This window comes from Ammodytes marinus (genome assembly GCF_949987685.1).
Source record: "Ammodytes marinus genome assembly, chromosome: 6".
Taxonomy (NCBI): Eukaryota; Metazoa; Chordata; class Actinopteri; order Uranoscopiformes; family Ammodytidae; genus Ammodytes; species Ammodytes marinus.
This window is the reverse complement of record NC_137235.1, coordinates 4265025-4278428: the sequence shown is the minus strand read 5'-3', so window position 1 is coordinate 4278428 and position 13404 is coordinate 4265025. Positions and strand designations below refer to the sequence as shown.

The following is a 13404-nucleotide window of genomic DNA, read 5'->3' as shown; positions in this document are numbered from 1 at the left end:
CATTGTTACCACGCCTGTTTTATTTCACCAGAGAACAGAGCTGTTGTTGTTATAATCCTGCCGCCACGGCCGAACCTTTCGAAGTAGGATTATATGATGACTGTGTGAACGCCAGGGATCTCTGCAGATTCTTTGTGCCTGTAATCAGAGTGAGTCACACACACAGTGAACGCCTGCCTGCCGCTCCCTTGGCTCAGCGCAGCATTTTTCTCATGTTAACAAGCGTATCGTGTCGTCAGGGGGGAGTGTTCGGTTTATGTTTTATGTTGGTTCTTAGTTCCCGAATGTCAAGGTTTCAAACTATTGACACTGGCTACAACATTCTGCATATGAGTGTGTGTGTGTGTGTGTGTGTGTGTGTGTGTGTGTGTGTGTGTGTGTTTATGCATATGAGCCACAGGCATGTGGTAGTTAAGGTGTGTTTGTATGAGGGTGTGTGATGTCAATGCGTGCCGTGAATGTCTGTGCGTGTGTGTGTGTCTGGGTGTGTGTGCGTGGTGTGTGTGTGCGTGGTGTGTGAGTGCGTGAGTGTTTGCGTGTGTGTGTGTGTGTTGACAGTTGATTGTAGGCGGATTCGTTTTTTAAGGTTGAACCTGTTTGTCTGCTCCAAGTGGAATACTCCTCCACCTGACTGACACTCCTGAAACTCAGTCACAACCTGCGCAGCTAAAAGCATGGACGGATAACTCTACGCTCTAACTCTTAATACACTACGCCAACAATACAGAGGCTGGAGAACGCGCCAAAACACCTGTTGGATGGAGCCTGAGGTCAGTTTCATTTATGAGTTTTGTATTTGTTCATCTGTGGGCTTGTGTGTGGTGACTGGCTCTTAGGGCGGCAAAATTTTGGGTTGACAAGGAGCTGCATTTTAAGTTTCACATAGTTTCTGTCAAATCTCAGCTGTGGTGGCCATTCAAGTAATGTTGTTGTTGTTGTAGTTGTTTAATCAACTCTTAGTGCATCATGTTAAACCAGTGGGCGGTATACTGTACGTTTCTTTTCATTCATATTGTTTGTATATCTCTTTAAAAAAAAAAAAAAATCATTTTTTGAAAATCTACTTAAAGAAAAAGCCATGTCAGTTAATTTTGATGGTTCACATTGCACCTTGATGTGTGAACCCTTTTCTTATAAGTACAAACTAAGGCCAAATTGATAATGTGTGGGTGGCTCACAGTTTTGTTTGGTTAATCAATTTGTTTTTTATTTTGATTGATTACTATCTCCATTGTGCATTGAGCTGCATTGTAGTTTCTGTCAACTCAGCTGTTGTTATTCATGTCTTGTTCTGTTATTGCGATTGTTTAAATCAAATCTTAATGCATACGATTAAACAAGCAGGCTGTATATTTCTGTTCATATTTTATCATAATACCCTCAGAAATATATTTCTCTAAAATTAATTAATCTATAAAAAAAAGAGGCCATGAAAAAGTTTATTTTGATGGGCTGACATCTGCTCCAGCCTGATGACCAATGTACCAATATTTAATTGAACAAACATTTTTGTATGGATGACGAGCTTTATTGTGCATCCAGCTCCTACTGTCTGAACGTTTTCATTGTAACTCCACAGGCGTGTGCACTTTGGCTCAGCTGTAAAACTGCTTAATGTGTAACTTTTTAAGTAGTAAATCGGCTGCTTCCTTTGCTCAGATGTTATTTGGAGCTGTGTGGGATATCGGCTTAATGCCAATGAATCTGATTGATAGTATTTTAGTATTTGGTTTCAGGCAGTAAATGTGGAGGGAGTTGATTTAAAGACAGGGTGGATTTGTACATTTAATTCATGGAAAACACAAATGAAACTAAATTGTAAAAAGTATTGTAAAAATGCACTTTTTTAAAGATGTAGATAGGATCATTTAACTACATCATATTGAGAGTTTTGGTTGATTAGAAATTGTAATTGTTGTGTGTTTTCATATATTGTATCGTGATGCAGTGTTGTCTGAATGACAGAGCTTGACACCCTAAACATATGAAAATATATATTTCTGATAATCTTAGTCTCTTTGACTATAAAGAGATAACATTTATAAACATTTTGCCTTGTAATTTTAAAATCCCATGCAGATAATCCTGCGATAATTATTTTAGTATCAATTTAGACCTCATTGCCTGATCACATTTAATATTAATTCATGTAAAGGCTCGCTGACACTGTTTGAATGGTGGAAAAATTCAACATTTTCAAATATCATATAGGTTAAATTTGTGATCAAAAAGTCAGCAAAGATTTATTTTATCTTGATCTTAATTTACACACTTTTATTGTAATATGTGTTATGGTTCAAATTGCTATTAGGTGGTAATGCAAAATAAATCACAGTTTCACTCATGCACGTTATTTTCCCACGATCTTGATTCTCAATAGAACATAATGTTTCTGGATTAGCCTCCTGGAGTTCTGCCAGTACAGGTATAACTGTACCAGAGAGTGCTGGGTGTGGACACTTTTTTACTTTGACTGATGATATAAAGAAAACACCCAACAACAGAACACCTGTTTGTGGCGCTCTCGATAAACCTGTTCCTGGTTTTCCTCATATGGCTCCAAAAGTCCTGAGGCCAGAACTCAAATACCTGAGAGATGCAGCTGCGTACATTGAAACAGGCTGTTTTTTCAAATGCATTTGAATCTCAAGTCATGTCCTCAAATGAGAGGAGAGAGACAGTTATTTAGATATTACTTTTAATAATGCCTTTAAATTAAACAAAATCTATACAGTTATTTTTTTATATACAGAGATTTTTTCAATATATTATTGTATATATCTAAAGGTATATAGATGAGTTTTAAAGGAGGGGACAAGAAAAAATAGATATGGTTAATTATTTCAACTGTAATACAATTAAAAAAAACATACAAGTGTTTATCATAGTTTATTGGGTTGGCCAAGCAGATTGCCCCACCCATAGGTGTTTCATGTTTTTGTATTTCTTGTTTCCTCTTTTGAATGGTGCATTCATGGGCAACTTTATGGATTGGGAAATGTGAGTTTCTTGGTCTGAATTAGAACACCAACACTTTGTTGTTTCTCTTAATCCCTTCTGCCAAGGACGCCAATAAATTCTCAAATTGTGGGAAACACTGCAAAACCACCAACCAAGCATTTGTATTTCCTACCAAGAGTGGTTTAAACTGATTAGGGAAGTGAAGCTTTCATTGAAGGCCAAATAATATCCCTGCTATTGGGTTTCTAAGCGTACATTTTATCTTTATTAGTCAATTTACACAAGACACATTGAAATACGTATTTTCGCATACCCCCTCTCAAGTTACCACAGTTCGGAGGGGGTCAGATAAACAAACAGTTTCTCATAAGCTGTTGTGGAAGAAGTTTTTTGTTGAAGAAAACTTCACTATAGTCCAAAATGAAAAAAAATCTTTACTTAGTTTCAAAAGACAATACAGGTGATTATGGTCAGCAGCATTCATGCATGGAGAGAAGACCAGAGCATCCTACTCAGAGCAATGCCAGGGTCTTGACTGAGTTGTACACACAAAATGAGCTGCTTTACACAGAATGGTTGACATGGTCAGATAGGTAGAATAACAATGGAACAATCAAGTTTGGTTCTTGATGACATCAATGCTAATCTGAATCTGGGAGCTTCCAGGATGGCTCAGGGTGTCAGCTCCAATCAGACTGATTTAATTACAATAGAAACTCCAGACAAGATACATCAGTAGTCAAGATGAAAGGAAATACACTTCATACAATGATCAAATAATGAATGTAGAGACACGAGTAGAATTAAACTAATCAATATAAAATTGGCTTCCACACCGCACAGAAGCTAGATATGTCATTATGTAATTAAACTAAATCTGTTTACTAAACATGTTTTCTCTTCTTTCATAGGTTTAGTCAAAGGATTTTTCTAATGCCACTGTGACAAAAACTCAAGCATGTTGGTAAGAAACATCAACATTTTGCTACACACACAATCATACACATTAAAATGTATAGTGAAACATACAGTATAGTTCCAGAACAAATCTAACAAATGAAATAGTAATGAATCTGGCAATAGTAGAGATTTTTTGTTGTTGACCTCTTTATGAAACGTCTTTGCTTCCAGCCGAGACACCGCAGGGGAAGGAGTCTTTCCGACGCCCTGACTCTGGAGCGATCAGACGGGGGAGGGCTGGTCGTTCACAACATCGAAGACAGTTCCTTAGAAACTCAGGGAGTGAAGGAAGGTATGTCTTGCTACTGAAACTTTTCTTCCCTCTTTTTTTAGGTTTTGACTATTTAGAAAGCAAGACATAATAGTGTCTTTAGCTATTAAAGTTTCAATAAGTGAATCATTGTACATTTGACTCAAATCCAAGGTTGTGTTCACCTTAATGTTGTAGATATGTCATATGACGACATACTGTCGTACTTAGAATGTGCAGTTTTTGTTGAGTTTACTACATCACTCTTTTAAACCTTGTAGTTATTATTTAGGCTGAGGTTCAGGTGTGTTAAATACTGCATTAAAATTAAAGCTCTCTCTCTCTAATGTTTCTGTTTTTCCAATCATGTAATTCAAGTGCATAAAATGTTCCAACACAGCTTTCAATAACCAGTCCCTTATAATACAAAAAAATCAACAACCGTTTCCAAGCAATTAAAAATAGATGGTCATAAATGTACAATTTAATATAGTACTTTTGTAATGGTTTTCCAGATTAATTTGGTCAGATTGAGGTTGAAATATAGCATAGTAGTTTTTTTAGGTTCTTTGAGATATCTCAAATGTTAAAAACTGGTAACAGATGGGGGATCCGATTTTACAAAACCCAATGCCTTGACAATATTCGTGCCATGTTTGGGGCTCTGAATATAAGTCGACCTTTTAGGTAATATAGTATAACTCAGATTCATGAGAATGTATTATTGTTCTGGAACAAGCTATTGTTTAACACCGCCATTCATTTTTGTTTTTCAGGGGATGAACTTCTGGGGGCGACAATCAATTTTGATCACCTATCAAAAGACGAGGTGTTAAAAGTGCTGAAGCTGATAGAGCCATATGATGACAACATCCAAGTCCTCACCAAGAAAAACCGGAGCAGTAGTCTTGGAAATCTGGTCGACTCGACTAACAAGACCCCTGAGACGGTGGGTGGAATACTGATATTATCAAATCTAAATTAATGAATGATTCCTTGAAATATCTGGGTGTTCTGTTAAAGATTTACTGCAGGTTCAACCAAAACAAAATATTGTTATTATTATTCTATTAACCAATTTTTGTTTAATATTTCTAGATGCTGCAGGATTCCTACAACAAGCTCTACAACACCAAAATAAGGAAGTATATGAGAGGTCAGGAGGACGGCAGTGCCAACGGGGAAGTTCACGCTAACTCTGAATTGCCTCGCATCGGGGTTGACTTTGGACGCCTGAAAACCAAGACGTCGAACACAGAAGTTAATGCTAATTCACGATCTGATGATGATGAAGAATTAACATATGGAGGCAACATGAACCTTCCACAGTGGGGTCAGGGGTATAATGGGACTGCTGTAAGTGGATCTCAGGTACAGAGACTGAACGCCAATGCTAGAAGTCCAGAGTTCGATCGATCTGGAAATGGCCCATCACTTGACTTGACAAGACCTGGAAGTGGACTAGAAAGAACTTTAAGAACTTCGGAAATAGGCATGGACTTAGAAGGTTCAGATGTTAGTACATCTGACATGAGAATGAACATTAATGGAGGGAACATCTCTGGACCTTCCTTTGGTGATTCAAAATGGGGGGTCCAGACACCAGATGTAGGAACCCCAGATTTTCGCTCGGGTAAACCTGGTCTCAGTTATTCCAAGAGACTGAAAAACCCAGATCTAAATGTGGATGATCCTCGTGGGTATGTAGAGTCACCCAATCTTAGGCTGGCTGGGAGACCAACTGACATAGACCTTGAAATGTCAGGTATTGATGGTCTAAATGGGCGGGACATAGACATGTCTTTAGGGAAAAAGATAAAAGGTGGGATTACTGCACCTAATGTAAATTTACCCACAGCTGACCTTAAAGGGCCAAACTTCGGCATTGCCAGTCAATCAGTTGGCATTAAAGGTAAAACTGGAACTTACAAGGCTCCTAAGTTTTCAATGCCCAAATTTGGTTTACCAGATATTCAGGTTCCAGGTTTTAATGGAGATGTAGATCTCAACTCTCCAGATGTAAACCTGGGTTCACCCAAAGGAAAATTCTCAATGCCTAAATTGAACATGCCTGGCTTAGATGTTTCAGGAAAAAACCTGGACATAGATGCATCCCTAAACAGACCAGATATGCCATCCGGAGGTCTTGATGTAGGTTTATCTAAGCCAGGGTTTGATATTAATGCCCCTTCACTTGGTCTGAAAGGCCCACGATCAAAGCTAGAAATGCCTGATGCTGATATTAGAGGTCCATCAGGAAAAATGACGATGCCAAGTCTATCAATGCCAGATTTCGGACTGTCAGGACCAAAGCTGAAAGGGTTTGATGGTGAGACTCCAGACTTTGACCTGAAGGGTCCAAGGGCTGACCTAGATGTTGATGTTGCCGGTCCATCTGGGAAATTCAAAAAGCCAAATTTTAAGCTTCCCAGTTTCGGTCTTTCTGGTCCAAAGTTAGATGGTCCTGATTTGGACCTCAAAACACCTAACCTAGATATCTCTGGTCCTAATCTCAGTGGTGGAATAAATGCACCGGACATAAATATGCCCAAGGTGGACCTTAAAAGCCCCAAACTGGATCTCAATGCCCCAAATATTAACATGCCATCAGGTAAACTGAAAATGCCAGAGCTTAAGTCACCAGATTGGAGTCTGAAAGCTCCAAAGATAAAGGGTGGGCTTGAAGCCCCTGACTTTCCAAACATGGGCCTTAAATCTCCTAAATTAGACATGAACACTCCAGATATCAACATTGGTTCACCTGAAGGGGGGCTGAATTTGCCCAAAATGAAAATGCCTAAATTTGGCCGCCCAAGCCTCAAAGGACCTGAACTAGATGGCGAGTTTGATGGCCCAGATGTAGATATAAATGCACCCGATGTCGACCTGAAAGGTCCTAAAGCTGACTTCGGTTCACATTTTAGCATGCCCAATTTTGGCTTTTCTGGTCCAAAGTTGGATAGCCCTGATTTGGATCTCAAGAAACCTGACCTAGATATTTCTGGTCCTAACTTTGGAGGAATTAATGCGCCAGACATAAATATGCCTAAAGTTGACCTCAAAAGCCCCAAATTGGATCTCAATGCCCCAAATATCAACATGCCATCAGGTAAACTGAAAATGCCAGAGCTTAATGCTCCTGATTGGGATGTTAAAGCACCCTCAGGTAAATTTAAATTGCCTAAATTCAATCTTGGGGGTACATTACCAAAAGGAAAGAATTTGGACCTGAATGCAGATCTTAAGTCACCAGATTGGAGTCTGAAAGCTCCAAAGATAAAGGGTGGACTTGATGGCCCTGATTTGGACATACCAAATGTTGACCTTAAAGCTCCTAAATTAGACATCAACTCTCCAGATATCAACATTGGTTCACCCAAAGCAAAGATTAAAAAGCCAAAATTCAAGTTTCCTAAATTTAGCTTCCCAAGCCGAAAAGCTCCTGAACTAGACGGCAACTTTGATGTCCCAGATGTAGATATAAATGCACCCAATCTCAACCTAAAAGGTCCTAAAGCTGACTTTGATCTTGATGGTCCATCAGGAAAATTCAAAAAGCCAAATTTCAGCATGCCTGATTTTGGCCTTTCTGGTCCAAAGTTAGAGGGCCCTGATTTGGACCTCAAAACACCAAAGCTAGACATCTCTGGTCCTAATCTCGGTGGACTAAATGCACCAGACATAAAAATGCCCAAGGTTGACCTTAAAGGCCCCAAACTGGATCTCAAAGCCCCAAATATTAACATGCCATCAGGTAAACTGAAAATGCCAGAACTTAATGCTCCGGACTGGAGTCTGAAAGCTCCAAAGATAAAGGGTGGGCTTGATGCCCCTGACCTGGACCTACCAAACATGGGCCTTAAAGCTCCTAAATTAGACATGAACACTCCAGATATCAACATTGGTTCACCTGAAGGGGGTCTGAATTTGCCCAAATTAAAATTGCCTAAATTTGGCCGCCCAAACCTTAAAGGACCTGAACTAGATGGCGAGTTTGATGGCCCAGATGTAGATATAAATGCACCCGATCTCAACTTGAAAGGTCCTAAAGCTGACTTCGGTTCACATTTTAGCATGCCTAATTTTGGCTTTTCTGGTCCAAAGTTGGATGGCCCTGATTTAGATCTAAAAACACCTGACCTAGATATATCTGGTCCTAACTTTGGTGGAATAAATGCACCAGACATAAAAATGCCCAAGGTTGACCTTAAAAGCCCCAAACTGGATCTCAATGCCCCAAATATCAACATGCCATCAGGTAAACTGAAAATGCCAGAGCTTAATGCTCCAGACTGGAGTCTGAAAGCTCCAAAGATAAAGGGTGGGCTTGATGCCCCTGACTTGGATTTACCAAACATGGGCCTTAAAGCTCCTAAATTAGACATGAACACTCCAGATATCAACATTGGTTCACCTGAAGGGGGTCTGAATTTGCCCAAATTAAAATTGCCTAAATTTGGCCGCCCAAGCCTCAAAGGACCTGAACTAGATGGCGAGTTTGATGGCCCAGATGTAGATATAAATGCACCCGATCTCAACCTGAAAGGTCCTAAAGCTGACTTCGGTTCACATTTTAGCATGCCCAATTTTGGCTTTTCTGGTCCAAAGTTGGATAGCCCTGATTTGGACCTCAAAACACCTAACCTAGATATCTCTGGTCCTAACCTTGGGGGAATCAATGCGCCAGACATAAATATGCCCAAGGTTGACTTTAAAAGCCCCAAACTGGATCTCAATGCCCCAAATATCAACATGCCATCAGGTAAACTGAAAATGCCAGAGCTTAAGTCACCAGATTGGAGTCTGAAAGCTCCAAAGATAAAGGGTGGACTTGAAGCCCCTGACTTGGACCTGCCAAACATGGGCCTTAAAGCTCCTAAATTAGACATGAACACTCCAGATTTCAACATTGGTTCACCTGAGGGGGGGCTGAATTTGCCCAAAATGAAAATGCCTAAATTTGGCCTCCCAAGCCTAAAAGGACCTGAAATAGACGGCAACTTTGATGGCCCAGATGTAGATTTGAAGGCACCAAATTTGAACTTGAAAGGTCCTAAGGCTGACCTAGATGTTGATGGTTCATCGGGAAAATTCAAAATGCCAACTTTTCACCTGCCTGAATTAGGCTTTTCTGGTCCAAAGTTGGATGGCCCTGATTTGGACCTCAAAACACCAAACCTAGACATTTCTGGTCCTAACCTTGGTGGAATAAATGCACCAGACATTAAAGGTCCCAAACTTGATCTCAATGCCCCAAATATCAACATGCCATCAGGTAAACTGAAAATGCCAGAGCTTAATGCTCCGGACTGGAGTCTGAAAGCTCCAAAGATAAAGGGTGGACTTGATGCCCCTGACTTGGACTTACCAAACATGGGCCTTAAAGCTCCTAAATTAGACATGAACACTCCAGATATCAACATTGGTTCACCCAAAGCAAAGATTAAAAAGCCAAAATTCAAGTTTCCTAAATTTAGCTTCCCAAGCCTAAAAGGACCGTCAATTGACAGCAACATCGATGTCCCAGATGTAGATATAAATGCACCCAATCTCAACCTGAAAGGTCCAAAAGCTGACTTTGATATTGATGGTCCATCAGGAAAATTCAAAAAGCCAAATTTTAGCATGCCCGATTTTGGCCTTTCTGGTCCAAAGTTGGATGGCCCTGATTTGGACCTAAAAACACCTAAACTAGATATCTCTGGTCCTAAACTTGGTGGAATAAATGCACCAGACATAAGTATGCCCAAGATTGACCTCAAAAGCCCCAAACTGGATCTCAATGCCCCAAATATCAACTTGCCATCAGGTAAACTGAAAATGCCAGAGCTTAATGCTCCAGACTGGGATGTTAATGCACCCTCTGGTAAATTGAAAATGCCTAAATTCAATCTTGGGGGTACATTACCAAAAGGACCAAATTTGGACCTAAATGCAGATCTTAAGTCACCAAATTGGAGTCTGAAAGCTCCAAAGATAAAGGGTGGACTTGATGCCCCTGACTTGGACTTGCCAAACATGGGCCTTAAAGCTCCTAAATTAGACATCAACTCTCCAGATATCAACATTGGTTCACCCAAAGCAAAGATTAAAAAGCCAAAATTCAAGTTTCCCAAATTTGGCTTTTCTGGTCCAAAGTTGGATAGCCCTGATTTGGACCTCAAAACACCTGACCTAGATATCTCTGGTCCTAACTTTGGTGGAATAAATGCGCCGGACATAAATATGCCCAAGGTTGACCTTAAAGGCCCCAAACTGGATCTCAATGCCCCAAATATCAACATGCCATCAGGTAAACTGAAAATGCCAGAGCTTAATGCTCCGGACTGGGATGTTAATGCACCTTCAGGACAATTGCCCAAAATGAAAATGCCTAAAGTTGGCCTCCCAAGCCTAAAAGGACCTGAAATTGACGGTAACTTTGATGTACCAAATTTAGATATAAATGCACCTAAGATCAACCTTAAAAAGCCCCATTTGAAAATACCTAATGTGGGGTTTTCTAGTCCAGACTTTGATGGGCCAGACTTTGATGGGCCAGACTTTGACCTCAAATCACCATATCTTGATGCCAATTTACCAAAGGGACCAAATTTGGACATAAATCCAGGCCTGAAAACTCCAGATTTAAATCTCAAAGCTCCAAAGATGAAAGGTGGATTCAATGTCCCTACGATGGGTTTACCAAACATGGACATTGAAGCTCCCAAGGTAGATATCAACACTTTCAAAATGCCCAGTTTAAATGCACCAGATCTCAGTCTCCCTGGACTTGGGGCAAAAGCGCCAGACATTAATCTTTCAGGGCCTAAAGTGAAAGGTGCTGGATTTCGTATGCCAGATTTAGACATCAATGCAAAACGTCCTGATCTAGGAATCAATGGTAACATTGGACGACCTGACATGGACTTCAATGCCCCAGACATGAATTTTCCCTCAGGAAACATCCAGGGTCCTGATCTTAATTTGAACAGAAAAGTCAGACTCCCTTCTTTTGAATCAACAGAGTTTGGAGCCCCAGATCTTAACATGGCAGGGACTGATATTAACTTTGATGATTTTAGACCAGCAAATCTGGATGTCTCTCCTCGAAATGCAAAATTCAACATGAAACCACCACAATTAAGGGGGAATATCTCAGGTCCAAAGATAAGTTCTCCAAACATGGATCTCAGGATGCAAAGACCAGATATGCAGAGTCCCCAGATGTATGATCCTTCACTAAATGTCAGAGTGCCTTCATATAAGAATCACAGGTCAGATATCCCGGGTGGGGTAAACATGAGAATGCCTGACCTGGACATAGATAGAGATGTCAGATTTCATCACAACGATATGAAGCCACCTAGGAACAATGCAAGGTCCAGCTACCCAGTGGTGGATCCTCGTTTAGGCCACAATGTTGATTTCACCCGTCAAGATCTCAACATTGATGATTTCACAGGCAGGGAACATGTGCTCAGAGCCAGAGGTTCAGAACAGGCTTTCCAGGTACCACACAACTACGGCCAAAGGTCCCCGCCCGCTGTTAATATTGGCATGATGGACCCACGACAGAGGTCCCCGCCCGCTGTAAATATGGGCAATATTGACCCTAGACAAAGGTCCCAACAAGGTGTAAATATGGGCATGATAGACCCAAGACAAAGGTCCCAAGCAGGTGTTAATATGGGCATGATCGACCCAAGACAAAGGTCCCAAGCAGGAGTTAATATGGTGGACCCTAGACATAACAGAAGAATTCCTCAAGGCAACGTACAAGTAAAGCCTCAGAGGTCCATGCAGCAAGTACTTAATGCAGCAGGTAATCTACATCACTCTCAAGGTTCAAGAACAAGAGTACCCGACGGTTCAGATGGTTACATGGTCACTGTTTTTCCCAATCAACCACAAAGTCAAAGAACGCCAAGCCGAAAATATAACACACTCGGAGGGCCCGTCTTTGATCCAAGAAACGTGCACCTTGACGTTCCAAATGAAAATGACATGAAAGGTTCAACGTTTTTCTCCAACCTCATGTAGGTTTCAAACGAGTTTCCTCCATTAGCAGGACCAAAGGTGTCTCTTAATATTATGCCTTTTTTTATTGGGTTTATTTATTGTGACTTAAGTGGATGTATGTTATCGTAGGAGTTATGGTTATGTATTTTTCAAACATGTCATTTACTGCCTCATTTAAGCTTGTTTTTTTGTATATAAAGCCCATATTGTTGCTTTGTAATGATGCAGCCTACATTACATTGCAGTATTCATGCATGCACTTGTTTCATACACACATTTAAACTTTTTCAAATTTTATTTTGTCCTATGTCGGTACTATGCAATACTTGTTTTAAAAGTATATATTTTTTTTGTCTATACAAATTTTAAGTTAGTCAAATTACACCCAAAACCTCTCTCCAGTTTACTACTGTTGGATGAAATTTGTGGATTTCAGGGAACTATTACAAGACCAACATTTTTTTGTTTTATATTATCAACTGAATGTAAGATAGCCCAAAGTTGTGCATATGTTTGTATTATACTGTATGTCTATACCGTTGAAAGACCCGCTTTGTTTTATATTCATTTGGGATGTATATACTTTTGTTGAGTTTTTATTGTTTTTCATAACCATTGTTGCTTCAACACTTTTGAGCAATAATATAAAAAAGAATCATATTATTTAAGGTTGCTAAACAGTATATACCAAACTTTAAAAATAACTGTCATTTTAAAGGTGACCATAAAGCTATTATAATTAGTCACAATTGACACACTCTATATCATTCTGTTATAACATTGTACAGAAATAAAATATATACAACTATACATGTTTTCTATTTCGTATTTTTCCACTTTATTTTTGCTAGGTTTTTATCAAGTTTTGATTTATTTACCTTCATAATGTTTGCTTTAAAAAGATATAATGCAAAAAAAAAAATCAATTATAATAATTTGATTTGATTGAACTGAATTAGTTGTAGGCCTATGCATAGCCAATTTTTAAAACATACAAGAAATTAAAAAAGCTTTTTGGTTGTTCCTAATGTTTCTTATCTCCACAAAATCCCTTTTTTAAGTTATTTACATGGGAGTTATCTTAGGTTTAAACAAAGCTAATAGCTTTAGCAGGTGGGTATCATTGCTGTTGTTGTTTTTTTTAGAAAGCACCAAAATTACAAATACTACATTTTGAGTAAAAGTCCTCTATTTAATATCTTAAAGTACAGACGTATTATCAGCTAAATTTA

At 39.4% G+C, this 13404-nt stretch overlaps 1 protein-coding gene across 1 annotated transcript; it reads left to right on the top strand.

Annotated features, from left to right (window-relative positions):
- The first annotated feature begins 641 nt into the window (after positions 1–641).
- LOC307251912 (uncharacterized protein) lies at positions 642–12976 on the top strand. The gene is made up of 5 exons (XM_080029366.1): positions 642–770; positions 3873–3925; positions 4093–4213; positions 4948–5120; positions 5270–12976. The coding sequence occupies exons 2-5, from the start codon at positions 3920–3922 to the stop codon at positions 12191–12193; spliced, it is 7224 nt and encodes a 2407-aa protein (XP_079885492.1). The 5' UTR covers positions 642–770; positions 3873–3919; the 3' UTR covers positions 12194–12976.
- The last annotated feature ends 428 nt before the right edge of the window (positions 12977–13404 follow it).